Consider the following 14,637-nt stretch of genomic DNA (forward strand, 5'->3'; position numbering starts at 1 on the left):
TTAAAATGCCAAGGCTGGCCTTGAGCAAAAGGAAAGTGAGTGACTGCTTGAGGCCACTGCAGGCTCTGCCAACTGTAGGTCAGCCCAGCCCTGTCTCCTCCTCCAGCAGTGCGACCAACCGGAAGGGGAGGAAAAAACTCCCTGCTAGAAATCCCTTCTGGCAGCACAGCCAAGGAATGGGGTCAATGGGGTGAGGTGCAAATCATGACCCTCCTGTTTCCACCAGCAGCTGTGGGCACCATGGATGTATTTAGTGCAGTTTTTACTACTCTACCCAGCAAAGCTCTGAGTGTCCTTGGCAATCTTTTAAAAATACACTCATGAATAAACAGAGGTGGCAACTACCCTAAGATCAGATACTCCATCAGCCACCCAGGTATGGCAACATTTAGTGTAGCTTTCCCTTCCTGGAGTATCCCCACCAGAGTCCCACACCACTGCTGCTGAGCCCTGCCCATAGGATGACTAGATGTTCCGATTTTATAGAGATAGTCCCTGATGTTCGGGGCTTTTTCTTATATAGGTGCCTATTACCCCCCAACCCTCCTGATTTTTCACACTTGCTGTCTGGTCACCCTACCTGCCCATCTCCTTAGAAGTGATGGGAAAAAAGATGGGCCTTGCAGAATGTCCTGAAGATTAACAAACATGAGCCAAACCAAGGGGGGAAGTGAGCCCCAAAGGAGGGGGCCCTAAGAGAGAACATCCTTCCAGCATGCTCCCCACTTATATCAAAGAGGGTCCAGCACAAGATGCCTTCACTGACCATCACTATGTCAGTATATCATGGGGAGACAGGTGGTCTCTGAGGCTATGTCCACACCAGACTTCTGCCAGCACAGCTGTGTTAGTCAGGAGTATGAAGAGGTGTGATCCCTCACTGACAGCTGTGCCAGCAGAAGCCCCTAGTGTAGACACTGTTATAGTGGCAAAACTTCACTTCTGTTGTTATAGCGTGTTTCACCCATGTGGGTGGCATTGCTGTACTGGAACAAAGTGCAGCTTTGTTGGTATAGCTACATTCACCCTGGGAGTGCTTTGCTGGCACAATATACTGGTAGAACGCTCCTAGTGCAAACATCGCCTAAGTTAGCTAGGAAAGTGCACTGTGGGATGTCCAATACTGCAGAGATATGGGATGAGAGAGGTCTTGATTCACTGGTTACAGCAGTATGATTGGAGTGCCCCTCCACACAGCAAAATACTTTCCCTAAAGTTCCTGGATGTTCAATTCCAGACTTTGGTCAGCTGTAAAAATCTGACCTGGGTCTGAGATCAGATTGTTTCTGCTCGTTCATTAAAATAGCCACTAGCACAATTGTCACAGATAGTCTCTGCTGTAGGTCTGTCTCATTATATTTACTTATTTTCTTTTCAAAAGGGCTGTCCCAGCCAAAACTGACTGCCCTGAAAACAGAATTAAAGGAGGGTGAAGTTGTGACTTTACGGTGTGAAGAACCAGAAGAAAAGCCTCCCTTCATTTTCGTGTTCAAAAAACTATTGCCCAGTCAACTGCCACAAGTGAAAAAGAAGCAAGAATTAAAAGAAAACTTTGCATCTGTTGAATTTCCTGTTGAAGAGGGGGATCGAATATTGCGTTTTCAATGTATTGCCCAGGTTAATTCAGCAGTCGGTTCTGAAACGTCAGAGCCCAGTAACGTGACACTTGTTACAGTTGTGGGTAAGTTGCTTGGGCCTGGTCTATTCTATAGAGTTAGGCTGACGCAAGGCAGCTTATGTCAACCTAACTATGTAAGTGTCTACACTAAAATTTCGCTCCCGTTGATGTAATAATTCCACCTCCGTGAGAGGCATAGAGTCAACGGCATAGAGTCAATGTAGTTAGGTCAATACAGTGTCAGTGTAGACACTGCGTTGCTTACATCGACAGTTGCTGGCTTTCAGAAACTTCCCACAATGCCCCACACTGACAGTTCAATCGGTGCAGGCGCTCCTGGTGAGGACATGCCCCGCTGACACAAGCAGCAAAGTGCTGACATGCGCAAGTGATGTAATTACTGTGGCAGCTGTATGTTGACATAAGTTAAGTCGACTTAATTTTGTTGTGTAGACATGCCCTTAGTTTGTGCCCTTACATTTCTTTGCTTGTGTCACAGGGTGACTGGCCCCTGTAAGAGGCCAGGGAGGGGCAGGGGAGAGCTGCTTGAGAATAGACTGAGGACATGTCTGCATTTTGAGGTGGGGATGTGGTTTCCAGGTTGAGGAGACATTTGCATGCTAGCTCTGATTGAGCTAGTGTGCTAAAAACAGAGCATAGCCATGACAGTTCAAGTGGTGGGAAGGGCTAGCCGCCCCCAGTACATATCCACCCAGAACCATAGGTATGTCCTTGGGGCAGTAGCCCCTCCCACTGCTTGTGGCACTGTGGCTATTTTTAGGATGCTTGTGCAAGTATGTCTCCTTGATCTGGAAATCACACCCTCAGCTTGAAGTGTAGATGTACCCTGAGAGGGTCAGGAAGGGGCAGGTGAATGCTGCCTGAGAACAGAGGAGAGACCGACAGCAGCAGCAAGTGGCCAGAGGGAAAGAACTGCAGGAGACCAGAAGGAGAGTCGTAACTATTAGTTGTTGGTGATGAATTGTGAGGAAAGCCGTTGGGAGGACTGGCTAGAGTTGGGGAACCCTGCCGAGTTTCAGGAAGGCTTGTGCAGAGGCCCAAGGAATGAGGAGAAGAACCACTCGGTCAGTATAAGCTGGACCCAGAAGCAAGGGGTTGACTCTGGAGCGAGGGCCCCAGGAGCAGGGGTAGGACTCACAAAAGGAGGCCTGAGGAGTGGAACACTGTGGGGAGCCCTCTTGCAGGAGACCTGACTTGGGGCTACAAAAGCCTTGTGGGGGAGAAGCGGGTGTTAGGTCTCTCAGGTAGATGCTTGGAGAGTGGCTAAAGGAGCTGGGACAGAGAATGACTCTTGGGTGGGCGACCTGGGAACAGTGACCTTTGGGACTGAAGAGCTGCTGCCTTGTAACCTGTTTTACTGTGTGGTTTTGAGAGGAATTGTTTTTACTACAAGGGATCCGTTGATTGTGACACTTTATATGGAAAAAATGGTTTGAATTTGCCACAGAGAGAGACAATATTCCTTTGCACGGGTGGATGAAGGGGACACTGAGGTAGATTGTGGCTGTGCATCACCGCGCTTGTCCGCAGGAGGGCACCTCTGTCGGGGTTCCCTGTAACCGCTTGTAATTCTTATAATTTGTTGTTTGCCTGAAACATGGAGATCTTGAAATGGTGATATCATTGTTTTTAGTTAAAAACATAGTCCCCTGTGTGACTGTATGAGAATGCTGCAGTATTTGTAAGAGACAGAGCAGATCTGTTTCTTGGCTTACTGGAGGGAAGATAGGTGTGAACTAAAACTCTGGATCCATACGCCCCCTAATGTCATCAGTGTTCAGGATCCAAATCCAAATGTTGTGTCATCAGGGTTAGATTCTAACATGTTTTGATCTGTGCTGTTAGGTTAGCTGATTACTATGTTGCCCACCCATCACTCTAGTTGAAGTTGTGGGTGCTCAGTAACTTGCAGGACTGGTCCCCAAGAGAAATGTAAGTCTTGATTCATATACAGCACATACATCTGTGTACAACTCTGTACACCATTTGTTATGGTCATTAGCAAAGATGATGGAAAATTGCAGGATCAAAAATTATTGGAGTCTTTCTGCAACTGTAGCTGGGTTCTCTTAAAATCTAAGCTTCAATTTAAAATAAAAAGATTGTTGGCAGAGCTTTCACCATGTGAACTGATGCATTGCTTCCTGTTAATGCAGCTCTGCAGAAAAGGGTATCTAGCCAAACAATAGCAGCAGCAAAGATATGAATTCCTCACTGACCCAAACAAATATTTTCTTTTAAAAAAGAGAAGGTTGATGTCACAATGGCTTTATATTTATTGCCTTTCAGAACCGTTTTCACATCCTAAACTGACATCCAAGTCCCCACGGAACGTTACAGAGGGAGACAAAATTGACATTGTGTGCACAACAATTCTAGCCCGGGAATATGAAATTGAAATCCTCATCCAGAAAGACAGAAGAATATTGAACAGTGCACGCGGTCAGAATTCTCTGACCTACTCTGCAATAGCCACAGTAGAGAACAATGGCAATTACACGTGCAAAGTGGAACTGGGGAGAGTGTCCAAAACCACCAGCATGCACATAGTTGTGGAAGGTAGGAGCACTGTTAATTCTAGATCGCTCTTAGCTTAGGAGGGTGACACTCGCACCTGGAAGAATTCCTGAGTTCTAATCCTGGCTGACACTGAGACTCAAAGGTATTTAGGTGTCTAACTCCCACTGATTTTAATTGGAGATAGGCACCTAGATAACATTGAGGACCTGGGCCTGACCACTGCTTGTCCGTCAGCAAAGATCACATTTGTACTACAAGGTGACCAAGTTAACTTAGGGCTGTGGGGGGAAAGAGTGATTTTTTAAAAAAATCCTGATTATAAAGTGGTTTGGTCTCATCCACAATGGCAGGAGCAGCCAGTGTTAGAGAAGGGCCAAAGTCCAGCCATGATAAATCCACCAAGTTTTGAATGTAGGCTGTTCTATAGTTTATATGGACCCTTATCCTCTCTGTCCTTCAGTTTGCTCCAGTGGTAGCATGAGGATGGTCATATTTTTCTGGGATGTTAATAAAGTACTCTGGAAACGTAAAGTGCTATACCAGTAGAAGGTACTGATAAATCCATGGCCACCCGGCATTTCATGGTTATCATTAAACTGCATGCCATGGCCATTTGGAACTTCACAGTGACAATGGGGTTAAACATCCATCCGCTCCAAATGCACAGTGCTCTATTAAAGGAGAATCTTCTTACACAGCTTGCAGTGTAAAGTCTATGACTTGCAGTTGAGCAATTCTCATTTCATCCAGTAGAGGACAGTGGTGCCACACACAAGTTGGGTCATTGCTTGAGTTATTGTTGTTTTTTCTTATTATGTTATAATGAATGAGGGTTCCCTAGGGTTTTAATCATGTAATATGCAGAATAGCCATACAGCCACATGGCCGGCATGCGCAGATTGGTTGAATATCTATTTTATTTAATCCATTTAATCTAGGCTCCTATGTCACCAACCTTCACGGTAGTATTTCTCTGCTCGGTTCTTTTAAAATAATTCTCCTTCTGGCTTAAGACAAGGGCAGGTGAGTCTTTTTGGATAAAGTAAGAACCAGACCTGGACCTTCACCAGGAACTCAAACTGAACTATTTTCATGGGGGTTCAGAAAAAGCTTTTGGCCATTTCACTATTGTCCATTTTCATATGCACTCCTTGGCTGGAGCTATGTCTGCAAACAAAAGTGCTAAAATACCATGAGAGAGGCTGTTTCTGCCAATTTACAGTCTGGCCGGGACCCCCCCCCCCCGAAGAAATCTGACATCAGAACCTTTTCTTGTGATACTTCCAACCTAAATTGTAGGTTGGAGATTAATCTACCCACATTAATTCTTGGATTTCATGTAGTGCTGACATCCGCTTTGGCTAACTGGTGGGGGAGTATGTCATGTCCATTCTTCAATGTGTTTGTGTGTCTCTGCTGCCTCATCCTGGAAGGGACATCAGACCTGCTCAAGGATTTTGAGATTGTGTTTCTCTTTAGTGGTCAGAGAGTCACAGAGAATATAAACATCAGCATTACCACAGCTCTTGGAGATACTCCTTTGGCTTGAGTAGTTGTAGCGTGTGTTTTTGGAGCTGAAGGTCCTGGTTCTACCCCCCTTGCTGTATATGCGTGATTCATTTAGCAGCTGTTGTGTCCATTGCTCGTGGCCACAGATTTGTTGTGCCTTGTAAAGGAGTACTGTCCTCTTAAGGCCAGAGGAGGTAATTACTCTGTTCTTTATGTCCAGGGAAGCAACTGAAGCAGCCGTAGGGAGAGAGGAAGGTGGTCCCAAGGAGCAGTTAGTGCCTGAAAGGGAGGGACCATCGTTCCTTTAAGCCTTGTAAAGTGGGAGAGGCAAGGCTCCCTTCTCTCCCAGCTAGCAGAGACCGGTGTTTTGGGGTTGTTAGACCCACCTGGGGAAGACCAAGAGCCTGACTCTGGCTGGAGGGTGACTCAAAAGGAGGCTCCAAGGCCAGTCAAGGGAGAAGCTGGCTGAAGGAGGAGTTGGTGAGGGGGGAAGAGCTCAGCCTGGACAGAGCTCTAGGAATTAGGGCTGGGAAACCACTGAACCAGAGCGGAGAGTCCTACAGGCTAGGCAGGCCAGGGCTGGAACAAAGTCCCAGGAAGGAGACTCTAACCTTGAGAGGTGAGCAGAAAAGGGCCTTTTTGGGAGCTGAATTATATTGAGAGGGATATTACTTCAAACACCTTGACTATGACTGGATTATTCTGGGAAACTGAAGCAGGGTGCCTGCAGGGCCACCCCAGGCCACAAAAGAGGGGCCCTGGGATGGCAATAGACTATGTATCATTACCAAGCTGGTGGATAAAAATAGCTAATAGACCACAAACAATTCCTCACTTCATTGTGTCCTTCCCCCTTAGGGTGACCAGACGGCAAGTGTGAAAAATCGGGATGGGGGTGGGGGTTAATAGGCACCTATATAAGACAAAGCACCAAATATCAGGACTGTCCCTATAAAATCAGGACATCTAGTCACCCTATTCCCCCTGGGTAGTCTGGGAAATGTAGCTACTTTGCCCTTATGCACAACCTGAATTAATTCTATCCATTGTCTATATTTTTGGCAGAGTTGTTTGCCAAGCCAATATTGACTCCTTCTTTGACTGACCTAGATGAAAATCAGAGGTTAAGCCTGTGGTGCCATATTAATGGCTCTCCTAAAGCAAACTTCTCTATCATAAAGAGACCTCCAGAGAACGGCGTCTTGTTGAAAACTTCCAGCAACTTCACTATTCAAGCCCAGGTGAATGACACCGGGTCCTATGTTTGTAGGGCTGAGATAAAAGGGATCATCAAGGAGAGTAACCCTGTCCAGATAACTGTTTACGGTGAGTTGATAAGGAGATATAAGGGCCCAGTCCTGCAAAACACTTGAGCACCTCAGTAGTCCAGTGGTTTGCAGAATCAGACTGTAACCCCTGAATTAACATGGTGTCTCTGCTGTTTGCAAACAGCAAGTAACCTTCTGTGCGACTTTCTTGTAGTCCCTAGACCAGGGGTAGGCAAACTACGGCATGGTGGCTGCATTCAGCCCTCCAGATGTTTTAATCCGTCCCTCGAGCTCCTGCTGGGGAGCGGGGTCTGGGGCTTGTCCCGTTCTGGCACTCCAGTCAGGGAGCAGGTCAGGGGCTTGCCTCACTCCGCGTGACTCCCAGAAGCAGCAGCATGTCCCACCTCCAGCTCCTATGTGTAGGGGCAGCCAGGGGGCTTTGCACACTGCCCCCACCACATATGCCACTGCTTCTGCGAGCTGCTTGAGGTAAGCGCCGCCCAGAGCCTGCACCCCTGACCCCCTCTGCGCCCCAACCCCCTGTCCCAGCCCTGATCCCCCTCCCACCCGCCAAACCCCTCGGTCCCAGCCCAGAGCACCCTCCTGCACCCCCAACCCCTCATCCCCAGCCCCACCCCAGAGCCTGCACCCCCAGCTGGAGCCCTCACCCCCCCCCGCACCCGAACCCTATGCCCCAGCCTGGAGCCCCCTCCTGCACCCTGAACTCCTCATTTCTGACCCCAGCTGGAGCCCACATCCCAACCCCAATTTTGTGAGCATTCATGGCCCGCCATACAATTTCCATACCCAGATGTGGCCCTTGGGCCAAAAAGTTTGCCCACCTCTGCTCTAGACATACAGCACTAGTTCTGTACTGATGCAAACTGGTTCACTTTTTCCAGGGCCAGCCATAAGTGGAGAAGGAAATTAGCATGTCTTCCCATTTCCATGCCCTGTCACTCCCTTCAAAGGTTTGCTGCATCCCTTTCCCAATGACCTTCCCCTCTATCCTACCTCATGTTACCTTTCTCAGTAGCTAGACATACTTTGCACACCTTTTCAGTCACCAATTTTTATCTGAAACTCCATCAGCTTCTGCTTTTATTTAAAAAGAAAAGGAGTACTTGTGGCACCTTAGAGACTAACCAATTTATTTGAGCATAAGCTTTCGTGAGCTACAGCTCACTTCATCGGATGCATACTGTGGAAAGTGTAGAAGATCTTTTTATATACACACAAAGCATGAAAAAATACCTCCCCCCACCCCACTCTCCTGCTGGTAATAGCTTATCTAAAGTGATCACTCTCCTTACAATGTGTATGATAATCAAGTTGGGCCATTTCCAGCATAAATAAATTGGTTAGTCTCTAAGGTGCCACAAGTACTCCTTTTCTTTTTGCGAATACAGACTAACATGGCTGTTACTCTGAAACCTGCTTTTATTTAGTTCCCCCCACCCCCAATCTCAGTAGGAGGCAGAAGTTATCTTGGTCATGGAGGACTGCACCATAGAGAAATCAAGTTGTTTGCTAGCAATACACCCATGCAGCCAATGTGGGTACCTTTCTTTATCCCTTGGAACAAAAGTATAAGCAATCTGTGGATGCTAAATAGGTAGCATATGTTTTACATATCATGTATAAATTAATATGGCAGTCTTTAGTTAACTACTGGTAGTAGACTTACCCCTGATACAACTTCTTCAATAACAGTTTTTTCTCCTTTTAGCTCCAGTCTCTGAGCCAGTTCTTTCTGTTGCCAACTCATCCACGGAGATGGTGTTAGGGGAGACCCTACTCCTACGCTGTCAATCCATGTCTGGAACTCCACCTATAAACTATACGCTCTTCAGAGGAAACAGACTTATTCACACCATCACAGTATTTAATAATACATATGCTGAATTCAGGGACAGACAAACTAAATTAAATAATCTGAGAGAATACAGATGCGAAGCTAGCAACCGTCACTCCCATGCGAAGAGAAGTAGCTACAAGATGAACATCACGGTGATAGGTAAGCCCAACTAACTGTCCAGCTGCTGCTGTTGAGGAAGTTAGATGAGTGAGGATTTTAATTTTGAAAATGTCTGTAATAGCGTGTGGTGGACTGAGCAGACTGGACGGACGTTTATATTAAACCTTTTTTTCAGACAAATTATAAAATACTTGAGGATCTGAACCTCAGACCACTTTGTGGTGGTCTACAAGGCAAAAATTCTACTAGTAAGCTGGATCAAATCAACCAGAGCCACTTTTATTTTAATGGAAAAATACTCTTCACATGTTAGCTGTGACTTTTAAATCTCCTTATTGAATTCAGGCTTACTGCAAAAACAAAATGACTTGTTCTTGAGTCTTTGAAACTATAAATATGGGTCCAGTCCTGTGTTTCTTACTCATTGGAATAGTCCCACTGAAGTTAATGAATAAGAGCTGGAGGATCAGGCCCAACTTTTGTACCTTTTTGAGGCAGCGTGAATTAAATGTATTTTTACATATACAGAACTGTTCTCATGGTGGCCCTTGACAATGACAGTGCATGTTAGCTCGTGTCCTAGTGAAATGCCTATGTAATTGCAACATTCCCCAGAGTACAGTCTGGACAGTTGAACAGCTGTGTCCTCTCAACCCTCCAACATGGGTGCCTTTCACACTGCTTTTCTGTGAGAACAACCACTCCTGGCCTGTTCATATACTGCCTTTAACGTGCAAAATCACTCCCAGCTGAATGATATAACTGCTTCAGTAGGGGCTGGCTAGAACTATGTTGCAGAGTAACACTAGCAAATTCCCTGTCCCAAACTTGTCCCCCAGAAGTGTGCATCTTGTACTGCCCAGCTGTTTCCTTCTGTGCAGTACAAGCTCATAGAAAGTCAGTCATCTCATTGATAGAAAATATGCAAGTGGAGGTTTCAAGCACTTCAATCCAAACACACACTGGTTTAGATAAAACAATAGAACAAGTTTATTAACTTCAGAAAGGTAGACGTTAAGTGATTACAAGCAATGAGGCATAAAAGTCAGAACTGGTTACTGTAACAATGCTGCCTCTGGCGGGACACAACTGAGCGTATGCATTCAGGACAAATTGCTTAGAGCAGGGCAGTCACAGCCCAAAGCTGGGTGTCTTTTATTATTAAGGCACACCAAACCAGCCAAACAGAGAGGACTTCAGTTTTGCCCCAGTGGCTAACCAGAAGTCATACAAGCAATTGCCTTAGACACTCCAGTTTCCCAGTATCACCACCAGCACCGCTCCTTATGGGGATGAATGGTTATGAAAACCAATACCCCAGGAAAAGAAAAAAGCTTCTCCCGATCCCAAAGGACCAAGTCCCAGACCCAGGTCAATATACAAGTCAGATCTTACCCACTAATTATGCTGTTGCCAATCTTTTAGAATCTAAAATCTAAAGGTTTATTCATAAAAAGAAAGAAATATAGAAGAGAGCTAAAATTGGTTAAATGGAATCTATTACATACAGTAATGGCAAAGTTCTTGGTTCAGGCTTGTAGCAGTGATGGAATAAACTGCAAGTTCAAATCAAGTCTCTGGAGTACATCTACATCCAATGAAGTGAGCTGTAGCTCACGAAAGCTTATGCTCAAATAAATTTGTTAGTCTCTAAGGTGCCACAAGTACTCCTTTTCTTTTTGCGAATACAGACTAACACGGCTGCTACTCTGAGATTTGGGTGGGTCATTCAGTCCTTTGTTCAGAGCTTCAGTGTAGCAAAGTTCCTCCAGAGGTAAGAAGCAGGACTGAAGACAAAATGGAGGGGTTTCCAGGGCCATTTACATCCTCTGCCATGTGGAAGGACACCCCTTTGTTCTTACTGTGGAAAATCACAGCAGCAAGATGGCGTTTAAGTCACATGGGCAAGTCACATGTCCATGCATGACTCAGTTCTTTACAGGGAGAATGGCCATGGTTCACATGCTACCTTGAACGTTCCCAGGAAGACTTCTCATGTGGATTGGAGTCTCCCAAGGTTCATTCATCAGTTAAGTGTTTCTTGATTGGACACTTAATCTACAAATTCCTTTTTCAAGACGCTGACCAAATGCTTCACTGAGGCTACTTAAAATCAAACACATTGAGATACAAGTACATAGCCAATATGCATAACTTCAAATACAAAAATGATACACACACACACAGACAGCATAATCATAACCAGCAAATCATAACCTTGTCATAGACACCTCACTCGACAACCTTTGTACAATATTTGCTGCAAATATATAACAGTGGTTGCAGCAGTGATCTGTACGGTTACAGTTCATATCAATAACTGTTGACAAAGAAATGAAAGGTAAAACACAAGATAATACTGAACTTAACAAACTAAATGAATTAAAAGCAAAGGTTTTTCTCACCACATGCTTTTGCTGGCTGAACTCCTTCAGCCAGGACCACTACCCCAGTTCACTGATGTTTCCTTCATCTTTCATACGTTGATACTATGGGTGGTGGGTATCAAAGACAGCGGTAGACTGTGCCTCCCCAAACAGCCTTGTGTGGCCCCATCCACATTCCGCCCTCAGACCCTTTCCTGCTTCCCAGGCTCTGCTGTGGGAGGCTCTTCCTCCTGTGACTGGGGCCCCAGGCTGCGGCCGGGGGTGCTAATGGGAGCCAGCCTGCACTCCGGAGCTGGGGGAGGGAGGCTAGGCTGCCTGCCCGGCACTCTGGGGCTGGAGGGAGGGCCGTGCCACCTGCTCACCTGCCTGGAATTCCAGGGCTGGGGCACTCAGCAGCCTGGGGGTGTGAGGTGGGGGCTGACTGCCACACTGGGAATGGGGGGACTCTGGGCTCTGGTGGGAGGGATGGGGCCTTGGGCAGAAGGGGTGGTCCCGGCTGGGGGCTAGCCTCCCCGAGCCTGGGGTTCATCCATTGCCCATGGTTGATACCATAAGTAGAGATGAGAGGTGATTTGTGTCCTCTGTTCCCCCTTCTTAAAGCATTTCTCTTCTTTGAGAATCACCTCCAGCTGGGGTTCAGGGGACAGCAAGTCTGTCTGGGAGGGGAACCTCCAGCTGTTTATTTGCCAATATGTAAATTTCTCTCTTACGCCCTTCTTCCTGCTAAAGAATGGCTGCTGAAGCGGGTGATAGTCTATTTGATTATGCTGACACATGGCTGTGGTGCCTTTTGTATGAGGAACTGGTTTCAGCTGCTTCCCCAGAATTGGAATATTCCTTCGTAACATCATACAATAGAATCTTATAGCTTTATATACAATGTTGCTGCACATATTTTACCAGGACAATAATGATCAGTGAATTATGAGTTTTCAAATGATACCTCCCAAGGCATACTTTGTAAAAAAATTATCCTACTTGTGTAAAATGGTGAACATAATGGTACAGTCTGTCACAGTAATACATTTAGATCTTCAGTTTTAATAGTTTAATAATTCCACCACCATAGCTGCCTTTAGTCCTGATGTTCAGAGCTGCTGAGCACCTACAATTCCAGTTGAGTTTTAATAGGAACTGCAGGTGCTGAGTAGTTCTGAAAACCAGGTCTATTATCCTTGTTTATTATGTCATATTAGCAACTAGGGGTTATTGTGCTAAGCACTGGACAAACATAGGCCCTGATCCTCCAAACATGTATGCATGTGTTTAAAGTTAAGCATGTGAGTAGTCCCAGTGACTTCATGTGCTTAAAGTTAATCACAGTAACAATCTTTACAGTACTGGGGCCATAGAGGCAGAAATGTCCCTGCCTTGAAGAGCTTGCAATAAGAAGGCAAGCAGAATATGAGCCATGCAGGAAAGGGAGACAATCAGCAATATATAATCTTATTAAAGGGGGAACTGGTAATGATCCCGGTATTTAGGTTGCCTAACGCTTGCCCCATTGTAAAGAATTCTTGCAACTTTTTGAGACTTGTTGCTTGGTTGCAGCAGACCATTGATATTCAACAGGGAGAATGCCCATGGGGTACAGAAGTGCCTTTTCATTGTCCTGTGAAATTCTATTCACTTTTGAAGAGACACTTACAAACTGTTTTAAAAAATCATGATTTTCCTCCTCTCACTGGTGTTCCTCAGGAAAACATTGGCAGCCTGTCAACCTAATAATGGAACACGGGAGCGTTCTAAAGGGGATTACCTGGCTGCCAGAGGAGCAGCAGAAATTTGTTTTGGGAATGCTCAGGAGCTGCCAAAGCAGCTGTAATAGGGGTAAGCAGAAGAGAGCTGGGCTAGATTTTTTTCTCCCCCTGGACCTGGCACATTGCCCCAGCTGCCCACTTCTGCCTCCATCCCCAGGAGGACTTGGTACTGGTGCTCCCTGCAGTTCCCAAGATGGGGGAGGAAGGAGGAGAGGGGGGTCAGGCTTTTCTCAGCCACCTCCACCCCCCCGCAGACACACCAACATGGCCCCAGTAGTCCATTCCCCTTCTGTGGGCTCAGAGGTGGGTAGGCACTCTCCCAGAGATAGGGGAAGAGAGAGACAGGATGGGCTTGGCTGACCCTCCCTCACAGTTCAGCACCAGGACTGGTCATCCAGCCTTCCCCTCACAAATAGCAGCAGCTTTCTTCAGCTGCCTGCTCACATCCATAGCTCAAGTGGCAGCAATCTGTACTGCAGGGCTGAAGGTTCAGGATGCAAACCTTGTTGATGATGCATGCTGGTGCAGCTGTTACAGTTGCACATGATAGTATTTTTTAAAAAAACTTTTTCCTTTAAGGAAAAACTGGCGGGGGGGGGAGCGCTTTTTTCCCTTCGTGTTTTGTTAAAAGAACATTATTAAGGTTGCAAAGTCAAACACTCAAAAGTTAGGACATGCCAGAATTAAGGTTGCCTGGGTAACCTTAATTCATCCCCCTTGTCCATATGTATTATGATACAGTCTTTAATGCCATCCTGTGCTACTTTTTTCTACAAAAACCCTGCCTCATTCAGTGGGCCTGATCTGGAGATGAATTAGGGCTGTGTAGTGAATGAGATGGCTGTTCTTATTTGTTTCAGAAATGTGTGTAGTGAATGAGGCAGGGAACTGCCGAAAGAGAAAGCCAACTGAGATACTAAGCCAATTGAGAAATTTAATAATTCTGTATTAACTGCTGGATTTGTATGGCATGCATTAAATAAGACATAGGGTAATGTGTTCAAAGAAATATTGAATAGGTAGTGTGACTGGTGTGGAAGGGTGAAATTAGAGCTCCTGGATACACCTTAAATACCTTCGAACATTGATATGAGCTGTGTTTACGTTGAATTCTTTGTAAGGCCAAATTATTGATACATGCTTTGTCCCCAGCCAAAAACTTAGCCCATACTTTATGAAACACTTTAGTGATTCCAGGGTTTGGTCTATGTGTTGACTTAACATAGCCATTAATGTTCTTCAGAGAGCACTTACTCTGTCATTCAGCCCAGAAGGCTGTGAGGTGTTGTACCTCAGTTTCCCTTTGTGCACAGCATTTCAAGCTTGTAGTGGTTTTACTGCTGTGGACAGTTTCAAGATTCGATATAGGCACTAACTGAGAAATATCAGTATCACCAGGCCGTTTAACATAGTGTATGTTGTCATGTAATGAAACCGTATACCCATGAAGGCTTTTACAACATAATGAGTTCTTATGTATCACCCCCAACATGTTCAAGGGTTTTTCCAAAAAACCATGCACATTGTACATTTTTACAGTTCTGGGTATCCACAACAAGTTAGTTACAATCATTAG

At 45.7% G+C, this 14,637-nt stretch overlaps 1 protein-coding gene across 7 annotated transcripts in view; it reads left to right on the plus strand.

Annotated features, from left to right (window-relative positions):
• The window catches only part of PECAM1 (platelet and endothelial cell adhesion molecule 1), a 62,342-nt gene that overhangs the window by 9,385 nt on the left and 38,320 nt on the right, over positions 1–14,637 (plus strand). For all 7 annotated transcript variants that reach the window (XM_048817910.2, XM_048817909.2, XM_075119219.1 and 4 more), the window contains exons 4-7: positions 1,382–1,681; positions 3,929–4,198; positions 6,734–6,994; positions 8,666–8,953. In XM_048817910.2, the coding sequence (XP_048673867.1) occupies positions 1,382–1,681; positions 3,929–4,198; positions 6,734–6,994; positions 8,666–8,953 (1,119 nt within the window). The remainder of the gene's footprint in view (positions 1–1,381; positions 1,682–3,928; positions 4,199–6,733; positions 6,995–8,665; positions 8,954–14,637) is intronic.

The sequence above is a fragment of the Caretta caretta genome, chromosome 14, assembly GCF_965140235.1.
Source record: "Caretta caretta isolate rCarCar2 chromosome 14, rCarCar1.hap1, whole genome shotgun sequence".
Classification (NCBI taxonomy): domain Eukaryota; kingdom Metazoa; phylum Chordata; order Testudines; family Cheloniidae; genus Caretta; species Caretta caretta.